Source organism: Pelmatolapia mariae, linkage group LG2, assembly GCF_036321145.2.
Source record: "Pelmatolapia mariae isolate MD_Pm_ZW linkage group LG2, Pm_UMD_F_2, whole genome shotgun sequence".
NCBI classification, from domain to species: Eukaryota; Metazoa; Chordata; class Actinopteri; order Cichliformes; family Cichlidae; genus Pelmatolapia; species Pelmatolapia mariae.
The window spans coordinates 6,738,256-6,751,668 of NC_086228.1; the positions used below are offsets into that span (position 1 = coordinate 6,738,256).

General features: G+C 40.0%; 1 protein-coding gene across 1 annotated transcript; it reads left to right on the forward strand.

Annotated features, from left to right (window-relative positions):
- The first annotated feature begins 12,467 nt into the window (after positions 1–12,467).
- Positions 12,468–13,149, forward strand: LOC134635066 (transmembrane protein 254-like). Its single transcript, XM_063484583.1, has one exon. The coding sequence runs from the start codon at positions 12,496–12,498 to the stop codon at positions 12,865–12,867; it is 372 nt and encodes a 123-aa protein (XP_063340653.1). The 5' UTR covers positions 12,468–12,495; the 3' UTR covers positions 12,868–13,149.
- The last annotated feature ends 264 nt before the right edge of the window (positions 13,150–13,413 follow it).

The window sequence follows — 13,413 nt, forward strand, 5'->3', positions numbered from 1 at the left end:
TGTTTATCTGTTTTTTTTTGTAAAAAGATAACAATGTTAGCCTTTTCTGCAGCTATAGGCATATATGGTATCATTCTATCAAATAAGAACATGTGAGTGAAGTTGCCCCCCCCCCCTTCTTCAAATCCAACAAAAGTGGTATCAAACGTTTGTGCTGGTTTGTGCTGCAAAAATTTTCGTTTGTGCTGCTTTCATTTTAATGATATTAATAAAAATTTCTAGAGGTCATCAAAGGTCAACCAGCCCCCCCACATTACCCAAATCCAACAAAAGTGGTATAAAACGTTTGTGCTACGTTTGTGCTGGTTTGTGCTGCAAAAATCTTTGTTTGTGCCGCTATCATTTTAAAGATATTAACACAAATTTCTAGAGGTCAACAGAGGTCAACCAGCCCCCCCACATTAATGGAATCAAACAAAATTGATGTCAAACATTTGTGCTGGTTTGTGCTGCAAAATTTTTTGTTTGTGCTGCTATCATTTTAAAAGTCTTGATGCATGCTTAATTATCCAGGTAAGTAAATCCCAAAAGGTTGATTATATTCAACTGGACATTTTCAGTTGGAGAAACGTTTCGTCACTCATCCAAGTGACTTCTTCACTCTCAGCTGACTGCAGGTTTCCCCAACCTTATAAACAGTACATTTGCATAGTGAAGGAAACTAGCACCACTGAATGAACAATGTGCTGGGGGGTTAGTTCCATGATTGTTAGTATGCAAATTCTTATGACCATTGAGTGGAGTCACCTGTAATGGAGAGGACCTTCCAGATGAGGCAGGTGCAGCTGCTCTCACTACCCGTTGTCATTTTTTCCTGCAGAACCCAGTGCAGTAAGGGGCAGTTGAAATTCCATCATCGGTTGAGCGTTTTGACCGGTATGCGAACTCAAATGGATCCAGGTTGGGGGAAAGCGATCATTTGATTTGATGCATGACTAACCGTTCAAAGCACTTCATAATGATGGAGGTGAGTTTGACAGGACGGTAGTCCTTAAAGCAGGAGGTCGATGACTTCTTGGGTACAGTAATGATGGTGGAGGCTTTGAGGCATGTGGGAACAGCGGTACTGATTTTGGCAAGGGATCTCCACACACTGTGGGGATTTGTTCACCACGGTCTGCAGAGTGGGCTTGTAGTCTGTGATGGTTTGTATTCCTTGCCACTGCCTCCAAGTATCTCTGCTGTTGCTGAAGTTTTGCTGTAGCTGATGCCACGTGACAGGTTTGACCTTGCTGTTCTTAGGCTCACCTAATTCCCAGCTCTGAAGGCTTGCATTTTTCAACCTTAGGAGCATTTAAACCTGACCTGTGAGCCATGGTTTCTGATTGGCCCGGACAGTGATAGTCCTGGTCTCTGTGACATGAACGATGCATTTTGGGATGTAGGCAATGACAGTTTCTGTATATTCCTGAAAGTCTGTGGTGCTGTCATGTGTGGCAGCCTGTGGTGGAAAAGCAGTCTTGCAGTGCCTCTGAGGACCCTTCTGGCCACACCTGTACCTGCTTACGAACTGGTTTGGTGACTTTGACCAGGGGCCTGGGGGAACCCATGGCACACCTAGGTTTCTGCCTGTAGTACTGACCCTTATGCAAAATAGGTGGAATTAAGACACAGTTCCAAAAGCAAACAACTGATCAGTGCTGAGAGTGGTTCTGTTGCTGAGGTTGGGGTGATCCTGTAATCTCTTAAGAACTACCTCCAACGCTTCTATGACTGGGATGCAAGTGAAGACAGATGTAACATCTCTCTCTCACTGTACATGTACTGTTTATAAAATTAGGGAAACATAACCTGCACAAACAAAATAATATGCAGGACAAATGTTTGACATCAATTTTGTTCGATTTGAAGAAGGTAGGGGGACCAACTTCACTCACATGTGTTTATAAGGTTGGGGAAACCTGCAGTCAGCTGAGAATGAAGAAGTCACTTGGATGAGTGATGAAACGTTTCTCCAACTGAAAATGTCCAGATGAACAGAATCAACCTTTTGGGATTTACTTACCTGGATGATTAAGCACGCATCAAGATGTTATTTTATTAAGATTTTTAAAATGATAGCAGCACAAACAAAAATTTTTGCAGCACAAACCAGCACAAACGTTTGACATCAATTTTGTTTGATTCCATTAATGTGTGTGTGTGTGTGGGGGGGGGGGGGGCTGGTTGACCTCTGTTGACCTCTAGAAATTTGTGTTAATATCTTTAAAATGATAGTGGCACAAACAAAAATTTTTGCAGAACAAACCAGCACAAAGGTAGCACAAACGTTTAACATCAATTTTGTTTGATTTGGGTAATGTGGGGGGGCTGGTTGACCATTTGACCTTTACATTTTCATTAATACCTTTAAAACAGAAGCAGCACAAATGACAATTTTAGCAGCACAAACCAGCACAAACATAGCACAAACGTTTGATACCACTTTTGTTGGATTTGAAGAAGGTGGGGGGGCCAACTTCACTCACATCTACCATGTAACCTGAGCGCTGCATTGCGATGAGGTGTGCAAGCCAGCAGGTGCAGGTGGAGTGGCTAATTTCGGAACAAACAGTGATGGAGCTTCTCTTTCGCACTTCACACAGACACATTTAGTCTGCTGGAGAATATTCAGGCAGAGCAGGATGTGCTGCCACTTTTTAAAACATAATTTGCTCGACCAGAGTTCTGCTGAGCAAACACGCAGCTCATTTAAACACACCTGAATTATCCTGATGTTTCAGCCCTCTGCTGGGGTCCAATTAAAGGTAATAAATTAGAAAACGTTCTCTTCAGTGTCCACTGTTCTCACTTTATGGCTATTAAACATCAAAAATAGTTTAATTATATATTTTTTTTCTTAAATGCCTACTCACTTTCTACAGAATTTATTATCACCACACTGTGAGACCTGGATTTAATAAATATGGGAAGGACACCAGGTTTTATGCATGTAGTGTACCAAATGCCTACTACCTGAAATCTAAATCTTTGGCTGTGTCTGTCCATCCAGTGTTCTCCTTGCTTCAGTCAGAAGTTAGAGCACACATCACCGGCTTCTGCTGTCCAAATTTGTTTGGTTGTGTGCCGGTTTTTCACAGAGGGGCCAGCGTCAGTGCATCACTACATGCTGCATTTCGGTTTGCTGGCTAGTAGCAGCAGCAGCTACGCTCAGATGATCAAGCTAAATTTCTGACACTGTCACAGTTTTATTCCACACCACACACTGTGATGCAGGACCAGGACTGAATTATAGGAACTGAGGTGAGATGACAAAGCTTTGAGAGCAGCTCCATGAAAATATAAAAATATCAGTGTTATCCTTCAGCCTCTTAGTAGCACATATAGAATAAATTTCAAAACCCTGCATCACCTCAGTCTCAAGTGATAAGACTTGGCATCCGACCTTGAGGTCAAGGTCACGAAGATGCAAACTTTTTCGAGACTTGTACTAGATGTATCTATGGTATCAATTTGAAAATACAACATTGCTTCGTTTTCAAGTTATTGTATTTGCAAACCTGGGCGTCCATGGCCCGCAGGCAGGTGGCAAGGTCAAGGTGGGATCCTTGACCTTTAAACAGGAAACAAACAGAAGATAACTGACTGAAGATGAGCTCGAGCATGATCACAGACAGTGAAGCACAGAAGACAGAAGCACATGAAGGGATATAAATCTGTCTAATTAAGAAGCAGAAACCACTGTGAGTCTATTTCAACCTCGTTAGTTTAAGATTAAAGCGACAGCAGGTGCAAAATTACAAAACTCTGAAGCAGGGAATGGCTTGGCAGAGCGTTGTTCTCTCCTGATCCCTCCTGATGGATTTTTGTCTACCTCTGATTTTCTTTGTGTCCATCCCACCAATTCCGGTGGTCTCGGGCAAATACCAGTTCAATAAAGTGAGAAATTTCAGAGATGAATTCTTCTGCGTCTCTTTCCGTTATACGTGTGATGTCTTATCCTTCATATTTTGTTCTGACATGTGTTTGTAAGCCACCATGGCATTTTCTGGCCACACGCTGAGTTTGTTTCCTCAATTTGGCTCTTATCAAATTTGCAAGGCGATAAAACTAAACTGAGACTAAAGTTACACTGAAATAACAATGCTTCTCTTTACTCTGTGTTGCCTCTGAAGTATAAAACCCAGTGGGAAACATAATCAGGTTCGTCTGCAACAATCCATCATCACTCAGCGTGAAACTAAAGGTGACTGTCTTAAAAACAAGAACCAGATTTTTTTTTGCTTTCCAGGAGTTCTGTTATCCTCGCTTATTGTGGATGCAAAGACCTGATACAGCCGTTTGTAAGACAACACATTTATGGTTATTCCTGACATACAAAGTGTGCAACAGACACATTACATAGTTATCTATGATGTGCAGTAATGAGGAAAAGGACAGAATTTCTTCTGAATTTCCACTTTCATTGATTTCCACCTGTGATATTTCATTTCCCAACATTTTCACATGGAACAGTTTAACAAACCCATAATACTATCATATAAACTGCAATATTGAATAAAACAAGGAGTCAAACGGAAAAACAAACAAACCAAAAATGGTTTTAAATCCTGATTTGTATCAGCTACCTGTTAACCTATATTAGTTCCTTTCAGATTAATGAAAGTTTCCTTTAGTTGTTGTTCTAACTCTCTGATCAATACAATCGATAGAACTCCACTCAGTTCTATCGATTGAATTTAACCTGATTCAGTCCACCCAATGCTTTTACTCACTGTATGCGCAAACTGTCTAGTTATGATACCCAGTAACACTTCAACGAGTTACCAATACAACTCAGACACAATGAATTTGTCTTGAAAGGTGCTATATAAATAAAACTGTACTTTTATTTACTTTCTTTACTCACTTTTTATGTTATTGCAATAATACTTTTTACACTTTTTTTTAACACAAAAGAATTATCCTCATTCAAAAGTCATGTAAGAACCTCATTGGCTTACGGAATGTTGATGTTATTTAAAAAATTCATACAAAAACATGACCTCATTCAAAAATGTCATGTGACAACCTCATTGGCTTATGGAATTCTGATGTCACAGGCTTCTAAAGCGTTGATCCTTTGAAGCTTTGATCCTCAAATCCTTAAATAGGGGTGAGGATGTACAACTTTTAGTCCGTTATTTGCAGCACTTATGTTAGCAGCATTCAAACGTTCACCAGTAAATCATTTCGAAACATTTGGATCCTTTTCGTACTCACGGTATACAGACTCCAACATGTCTCAGAAAGAGCAAGAAAGACAAGAAGCTGACCCCAGCTCTATTCCATGGTATGAGTCCCTAGACCCTTATATCAGCTCTCTTCCTTGGGATGAACAGGTGGAATTAGAGGAAAAGCGATTGGAAGAAATGGAGAATGAAAATCTCATGAACAGAGAAAAGATTAAGATCCTGACAGAAGAAAATGAGAGAAAGAGCGCTGAATTAGAAAAATTATCCTACCAGCTTCAGGAAAGGGAAAGTATTATTGAGGAGAAACAATTGGCTCTCCAAGATAAGAAGAATCACGAGCTCCAAGAAAAGCTTGATGGAGCTCTGGAAAAAATTAAAGATCTGCTCCAAAAGGAGGAAAAAGAGAGCATTAAAGGGGACAAAATGCTCAAGAAGAATCACGAGCTCCAAGAAAAGCTTGATGGAGCTCTGGAAAAAATTAAAGATCTGCTCCAAAAGGAGGAAAAAGAGAGCATTAAAGGGGATAAAATGCTCAAGAAGAATGAGGAGCTCCAAGAAAAGCTTGATGGAGCTCTGAAAAAAAATAAAGATCTGCTCCAAAAGGAGAAAAAAGAGAGCATAAAACAGGAAAACATGGTCAAGAAGAATCAGGAGCTCCAAGAGAAGCTTGACGAAGCTCTGGAAAAACTGAAAGAAATCCACCAAGAAGAGAAGCAACAGTCCACGCAGCAGAGAGACCTGCAGAGCAAACTCCAAGCCATGGAGGAAAAATACAAAGCGCTGCAGGTGAAACATGATAAAACTCTGCACAAAAGTCAACAGTTGCTTCAAGACAAGAAGCAAATGGAAATGAAACAGAAAGAAATGGACTCCAAGCTTGACGAGATGGAGGAAAAACACAGATTGCTCCAAATCAAGCTTGAGAAAACAGTGCACAGAAACAAAGAGTTCATTCAAGAGAGAGAGCAACAAGAAATGCTAGAGAAAGAAACAGACTCCAAGCTTGAAGTCTTGGAGGAAAAACTGAAAATGCTGCAAATAACTCTTGAGGAAACACTGCTCAAAAATAAAGAGATGCTTCACGAGAAAGACCAACAGAAAATACATCAGGAAGAAATGGATTGCAAGCTGAGGAACATCGAGAAACAAAATGAAGGCTTGCAAGTAATGCTTAAAGAAGCTCTGGAGAGAAATAAAGTGTTTCTTCACGAGAAAGACCAACAGAAATTACAAAAGGAAGGAATGGATTGCAAGCTGAGGCACATCAAGAAACAGAATGAAGGCTTGCAAGTAATGCTTGATGAAGCTCTGGAGAGGAATAAAGTGTTGCTTCACGAGAAAGACCAACAGAAAATACAAAAGGAAGAAATGGATTGCAAGCTGAGGAACATCGAGAAACAAAATGAAGGCTTGCAAGTAATACTTGATGAAGCTCTGGAGAGAAATAAGGAGATCCTCCAAGACAAGAAACAAGAGCCCGTAGAGCAGAGAGACCTGCAGAGCAAACTCCAAGCCATGGAGGAAAAATACAAAGCTCTGCAGGTGAAACATGATAAAACTCTGCACAAAAGTCAACAGTTGCTTCAAGACAAGAAGCAAATGGAAATGAAACAGAAGGAAATGGACTCCAAGCTTGACGAGATGGAGGAAAAACACAGATTGCTTCAAATCAAGCTGGATAAAAAAGTGCACAGAAATAAAGAGTTCATCCAAGAGGGAGAGCAAGATGGAATGCTCGAGAAAGAAACGGACCGCAAGTTTGAAGTCTTGGAGGAAAAATGCAAAATGCTCCAAATAACTCTTGAGGAAACACTGCTCAAAAATAAAGAGTTGCTTCACGAGAAAGACCAACAGAAAATACAAAAGGAAGAAATGGATTGCAAGCTGAGGAACATCGAGAAACAAAATGAAGGCTTGCAAGTAATACTCGATGAAGCTCTGGAGAAAAATAAAGAGATCCGCCAAGACAAGAAACAAGAGCCCGTAGAGCAGAGAGACCTGCAGAGCAACCTCCAAGCCATGGAGGAAAAATACAAAGCTCTGCAGGTGAAGCATGACAAAACTCTGCACAAAAGTCAACAGTTGCTTCAAGACAAGAAGCAAATGGAAACGAAACAGAAGGAAATGGACTCCAAGCTTGACGAGATGGAGGAAAAACACAGATTGCTCCAAATCAGGCTTGATAAAAAAGTGCACGGAAATAAAGAGGTGCTTCAAGAAAAAGACCAACAGAAAATACAACAGGAAGAAGAAAAACTTAATCTCCAGAGGAAAAATCAAGCACTCCAAGAATTGTATAACGAAACGAAGTACAAAACAACTGTACTGGAAGGAGAAAAGAAAAAACTGGAAAAACAATGCTCAGCGATACAGAGTAGCATCAATGAGATGCTGAGCAAAAATACCGAACTTGAGGAACTTTCTAAGACCTTGAAGTACAAAAACACTGAAATCCAGGCGCAAAAGCAAGAACAACAGAAAACACATAAAGACCTGCAGTGTAGACTTCAAGAAATCCAGAAGAGAAACCAGCAGCTGGAAGACATGCACACAGATGTGCACAAGGCAAAGCGAATAGAGGAGGCAACAGTTAAAGAACTGAAAGACAAGCTTAAAGAAAAACAAGAACAATTAGAAGACATGGTGAAAAGATGCAGCAAACTTGAGAAAGAAAACACAGAAACAATGGATGAGCTGAAAACCCTCATCATTGAGAAAAAAGTGCTCGTGGAACAGTGTCTGAAAAAGAAGAAAAAACGCTTCCACTGGTTCTGGAGGAGGGACACTGCTGCTTCTCACCTCATGTAACCTCGTCTTCCTCCACCTCTATTCCATCTTCATTTCCCCCCTTCCCCTCCCTCCTTTTTCTTTTTTCACCCTCACCCCCCGACCAGTCCCGGCAGTTGATTGCCCCCTCCTGAGCCTGGTTCTGCCATAGGTTTCTCCTTTAGGTTTCTTTCACTTTAAAAGGAGTTTTTCCTATCCACTGTCGCCTGGTGCTTGCTCAGAGGGGATTGTTGGGGTTTTCTCTCCTCTCTCTCTTTCATTCTTTCTATCCCCCCCCCCTTCTACCTTTTCCTTTACCCAATAAACACAATTGTCCACATTTTACATGTGTTTGAAAAATGTCTTCATTCAACAATAATTCATCTTAGGTATAAAAACAAGAAATAGGTAATAGCTGCATGTGTGTTTGTGTGTGTGCATAATATACATACTTGTATTCCAGAAAGAATTAATACTAGATGGATAGAGACAGGTTTTAAAGACTAGAAATGAAAACATGTGAGTCCTGTCTTTAAATAAAAATATATAAATCCCTATATTCCTATCTATTCCAAACAACGGTAGTAAGTAACAAAGTTTCAAATTTGTCTTTCACTTTTACTCTTAATTTACTAACCATGAACAAGAGGTCAGAGGTCAAATGTGGCACGATACCTTAAATCTTTCTATGATACTTTCTGTATGTGGACCAGAGATGGGCAACACCGCATAGTGTGATTACTTTTTTCAAGTAACGAGTAAAGTAAGGGATTACTATTGCAAAAAAGGTAATTAGATTACTGTTACTTTCCCGTAAGCAGGCTACATTACTGCGTTACTAATCCTCATCATTTTCTTCGTGAGAGTGTCTCATGACAATGATGTACGAGCGTGCGACGTCCGTGGCAGCAACAGACGTGTGTAGATCAACAAAGGATAATATGGAGTGCAGGAGAGAGTACGACCATGCAGGGTTTAAAGCTTACTTTGAGTTTGATTCCGTAAAAAGAGACAAAAACATTGAAAACATACAGTAGTGAAGTTCTTAGCTCCCTGTTTTAGTTTTGTTGTCGTCCTCCCCGGTGTTCCCCTGACTCTCTTGGTATTTGATGCATGAATGCTTCCTCGGCTCAGCTCCCGTCCCCCTTTTTTAAATACTTCCATCACACCAACAGGCACTTTAGAATCACCAATTGACAAGCATGTCTTTGGACAGGCTCAAACCGGAGAGGTGCTCAATGGACCACAGCGCTGCACACCCCTGGCAACTTTGGGGGTAAAGCCACTGGTTTGTGGTGGTTGCCAGGTGAAATCAGGGTCTGCTGCACCAAAAACATAATTGTGATTGCTTTGGTTGCAATCAGATTGCCATAGTCATCTGCAGTTTGCATGTTGGATGCCAACTACTCACAAAGCAGTGGGAAAAGTTTGGTTTGGTTTAGTTTGGCTTTCATCTTTACTTTTGCATCCTTTCTAAAAACACTGACATATAGGTCTGGTCTACCTGGAAGGGGAGCATGCTCGAGGTGTCCCAGGCTCGTCTGTTTAGTGATGCGGTAGATGAGCTCGCCCGGCTCGCTGTCCTGGTCGCTGGCTGACAGCTGCAGCGTGGTCAGCTTCTGAAAAATTACATTTTCTTATGTTGCAAGTCTCAAATCTTGATTGCCTGGATCCATTTAGTGTTTTATCATATGTGCTTTAAGCAGTAAATCTCAGGTAAAATGAACTGTTCTATCTACCGGGAAGGATACAAACACAGACCCAAGATAAACAAAGACTGGATACAGTCTTTATATTATCTGCATATCGTTTGAAATCTACAAGACATGCTGACTCCATGTCTGTGTAGGTTCCTAGTCAATCAGGTCATGGTTGTCTTAAGAGAGGCAGCTGGACTCCTTTAAAACATTTTACTTCTCATCCAAGAGGTTTGTTCAGCTTGAAAAACAAAAAGGTGGAGAGTCCCAGCTATTTAAACCCTAGTGGAGGTTGTTCTCTATGGAGGTGGTAGCTGACCTACCTACTATTAATCATGAGCTAAGGTTTGAAAAACCGCATGTGTCATTACCAACAGGGGTTCCAAGTAAAACCACTGGCATCATGGGAGAGTGTCTGCGTCTAAATTTCATTCATGGATGCCAGCATATGCTTATCAAATAAAGCCTGATTTTAGTTTAGTTTTCCTTCTATAAATAGAGATATTTCTAAACTGGAAATGTTCAAACTTCAAACTGGCGCAGAAAAACAATTCAAAGGGTATTAAGTGTCTGATGGTTCAAATTACCTTGAAGAACGATCATTGCAGTATACTGTAAAATGAAACACTGCATGTACATATTATACTAGAGAGTACCTGTGTGTAGTATGAATAACATAACCACTGCACCAGAGGTGTAAGCACCTTTTGCAAGGCACTCAAGGAAACCAATGAACAGCCTCAAAAATAAATGAACAGGTGGAGATGCAGACTGTATTTGCAGATTACAGCTCCACCACAAATCAAACTTCCATATTACAGCGAGACAGCTCAGCAAGGAAAAATAGTCAATCTCAGTAAGACTGAATGAAGACAGACTAAAAATTAATTGCATTTGCTCACACATTACTCAGCTGTAAGGTTTTCTAAGTACTCAGATGCAACACTGTTGAGGAAAACCCAAAGAAATGGCAAACAGAAGTTCATTCTAATAGATTGGAAATGTGGGTCAAATCCGTCAAATGGAGAAAGAAACTTGTCTCAGTGAAGACAAAAAAAGAATGTACAAAAGTCAAAACATTTTAATTAAATCATTAATAAAACAGATAAAAATATTAAGAAGACTCCGTGTAATAAACATCTTCACGTGAGCAGACAATGCAAACCAGCTTGCTCGAGCTCTCTCCTTGTCCATCTATTGACAATGGAGAAAGTTTTTTTCAAATCCAAGCAATGACATGTAAATAATGCGCAGTGTGTGTGTGTGTGTGTGTGTGTGTGTGTGTGTGTGTGTGTGTGTGTGTGTGTGTGTGTGTGTGTGTGTGTAAAGACCTGGTAAAATCTGTGAGTCTTCAGTATTAAAGGAAAAATGTAACTTTTGATGCCTAAAGTGAGGATCTGGGTGCTTGACTTTATCCTTTTAGAGGGAACCATCATTTTAATGTAGTGTACATTTTTTTTTTCTGATCAGTCACCTCTTCAAGGTGAATTTAACATTTACAACGAAGAGGGTGAAAATAATGTAAGATGACAGTGCCACTGCTGGCACTGACATCTCATGTGAGGCCCACTTTAGTGTTTAAGTAGTACAAGTGTAACAGTGTTTGTTGCTGTTATTTTATTGTACATTATAAATTGTAATATTGCTGCAGTAATCGCGGCCAGTCTGCCGTAGCCATACTAGAGTGTGCTGTGCGGAGTGGTGTGTGACGAGCCTGTGCACTGATAAAACACCGTTGTTTCCATTCAGGAAACAAAGTGGCAACGATCGATCAGAGACTCTTTGTCTTCTTAAAAACACAACACAACGCAGAGTCGAGGAGTCTGTTTGGGCCGAACTGTTGCAGCGGGATGAAGCAGAAACCGGTTACACAAGAAACAAACAAACAAGGAAACATCCACAAATATTTCTGAAAATGTAGTGGGGTTTTTTTTTAATTTCAAATATTGTATAGCAAGAAAAAGCTGCAAATGTGAACACATTTTTTTCTCACTCTTAACTAACTGAAGCCTGTCATTGACTACCAAAAAAACAAATTGGTACTCTCTTTATGGCCAGACACATGCCAGCACTTTTAATTTTGCTTCTACTTAACAAAATAAAAATGCAGACATAAGTGTACACATTAATTTTTGACTGCTATTGAAAATTGTTTTCTTTACAAATAACTCTCTCACTGAGCTAACACAGCCAATCCCTCGACACTGTTGTGCTCTCTGCTCATATTGCCTTTGTATTAAATAATTTTTTTTGCTTTTTAACCCTTTAAGACTACCATAGAACCAAGTCCGCCAGAGCTTATATTATATTTTTACATGTTGTAGTGCCATGTTGATGTTGATATACATGAATACAGCCATTACAGCCCAAATTTTAATAATATGTATGCATAAAGTGCATAGTAATTACATAAATTGCAAAAAAGTGCAATAAACTACAAAAAAATTGAAAATCGTTTTTGTTTTTTTAACATATATTTCTAGTTAGAGAAGTTTAAGAGGCTTATCCCTCAAAACTTTAAATACAAAAAAGTTGCACAAACTAGTTTCCCACCACAGGAAATTTGTTTTAAGTGTCTTCATAGTTTTATTTTTGAAATACACCAATTTTCATATACTGCAGGAAAAACAAAAATAAATATTATAATGCAAATTTGCAAAATAACAGCATATGCATCAAAATAAACTATTCCCAGCAGTGCAATATGAGTCCTAAGCATCCCAGAAACGACACATAAAGTCATAAAGTCAAACATAACTTTTAAAACTTTTAAAAACACAAGTATAGGCTCATAAGGCCCCGATGGTGGAGATATTTGTACGGGGCAACGGACAACTACAGCAGCAGTAGCAGTAGCGATGGCTACAAGTGATGGACGCGATTATTTTAAGAGAGCACGTCTCTTCTGGATGGTCACCCTGTCAGTGGCGCTGATATATTTCGCTTGCACAGTGTTTGCACCAGATGTAGTCCCATTTGAGCTTCTTGGTCCATTTGGCACCTTCTCCAAAAACCTTGCGTATAACCATCATGATCTACTGTACAAAGGGTGGTGGTTGACCTGTGCTATTCATCTTTGTGAGGCCCTGGTTGCACTGAAGTTGTGCAGCAACAAAGGCATCAAGGACAAGACCACTCAGTGCCTGTGGTTTATCCAGACCTTTCTGTTCGGCTTCGCCTCCCTCCGCCTGCTAATTAAGTATGACCCAGAGCGTTCCAAGCAGGACTGACCTTACCAGGAGAAGCCTACAGAACAACACATCTGAGTCTAGAGACCCCTTCTTGGGGCCTCAACTTCTTCCACTGTTCACTTTGATTATAAGATCCTGCTGGAGAGCATGAAATGGAGCAATACTCTTGAGCCATTTCTTTAATTGTGTTTCTTTTAATATAATTCTGAAGACATATCTTTGATAGAAACGCTAGAAATTTTCTTACATAGTTTACAAGATCTTTAATTCCTGTAATAGATCTGTTTCATTCCATATTTTCTAGAGCTGAGGGAGTACGGTGCTACCTTTTCAGAAATAATATATTTTAAGGTTTGTCTTGATGCTGATGACTAGGGATAAGGGTTATTTAAATATGAGTGTTCTCTTGATGAATTTGAGTGCAGTACATAGAACAAAATTTAGAACAGATTACCTAAAGGTGTTTACATTCAGCCTACATGGTGCAGTACAGGTGGGTTGGTTTTGGGGGATTTTCCCTTTTTTCTCAGCTGCTTGGATGAACTGACAGGTTTGCTACAGATGGTATTTTGCCATCATCCTCAA

Coding starts and splice junctions, on each gene's coding strand:
- LOC134635066 (XM_063484583.1), top strand. CDS start 12,496: ATGGCTACAAGTGATGGACGCGATTATTTTAAGAGAGCACGTCTCTTC.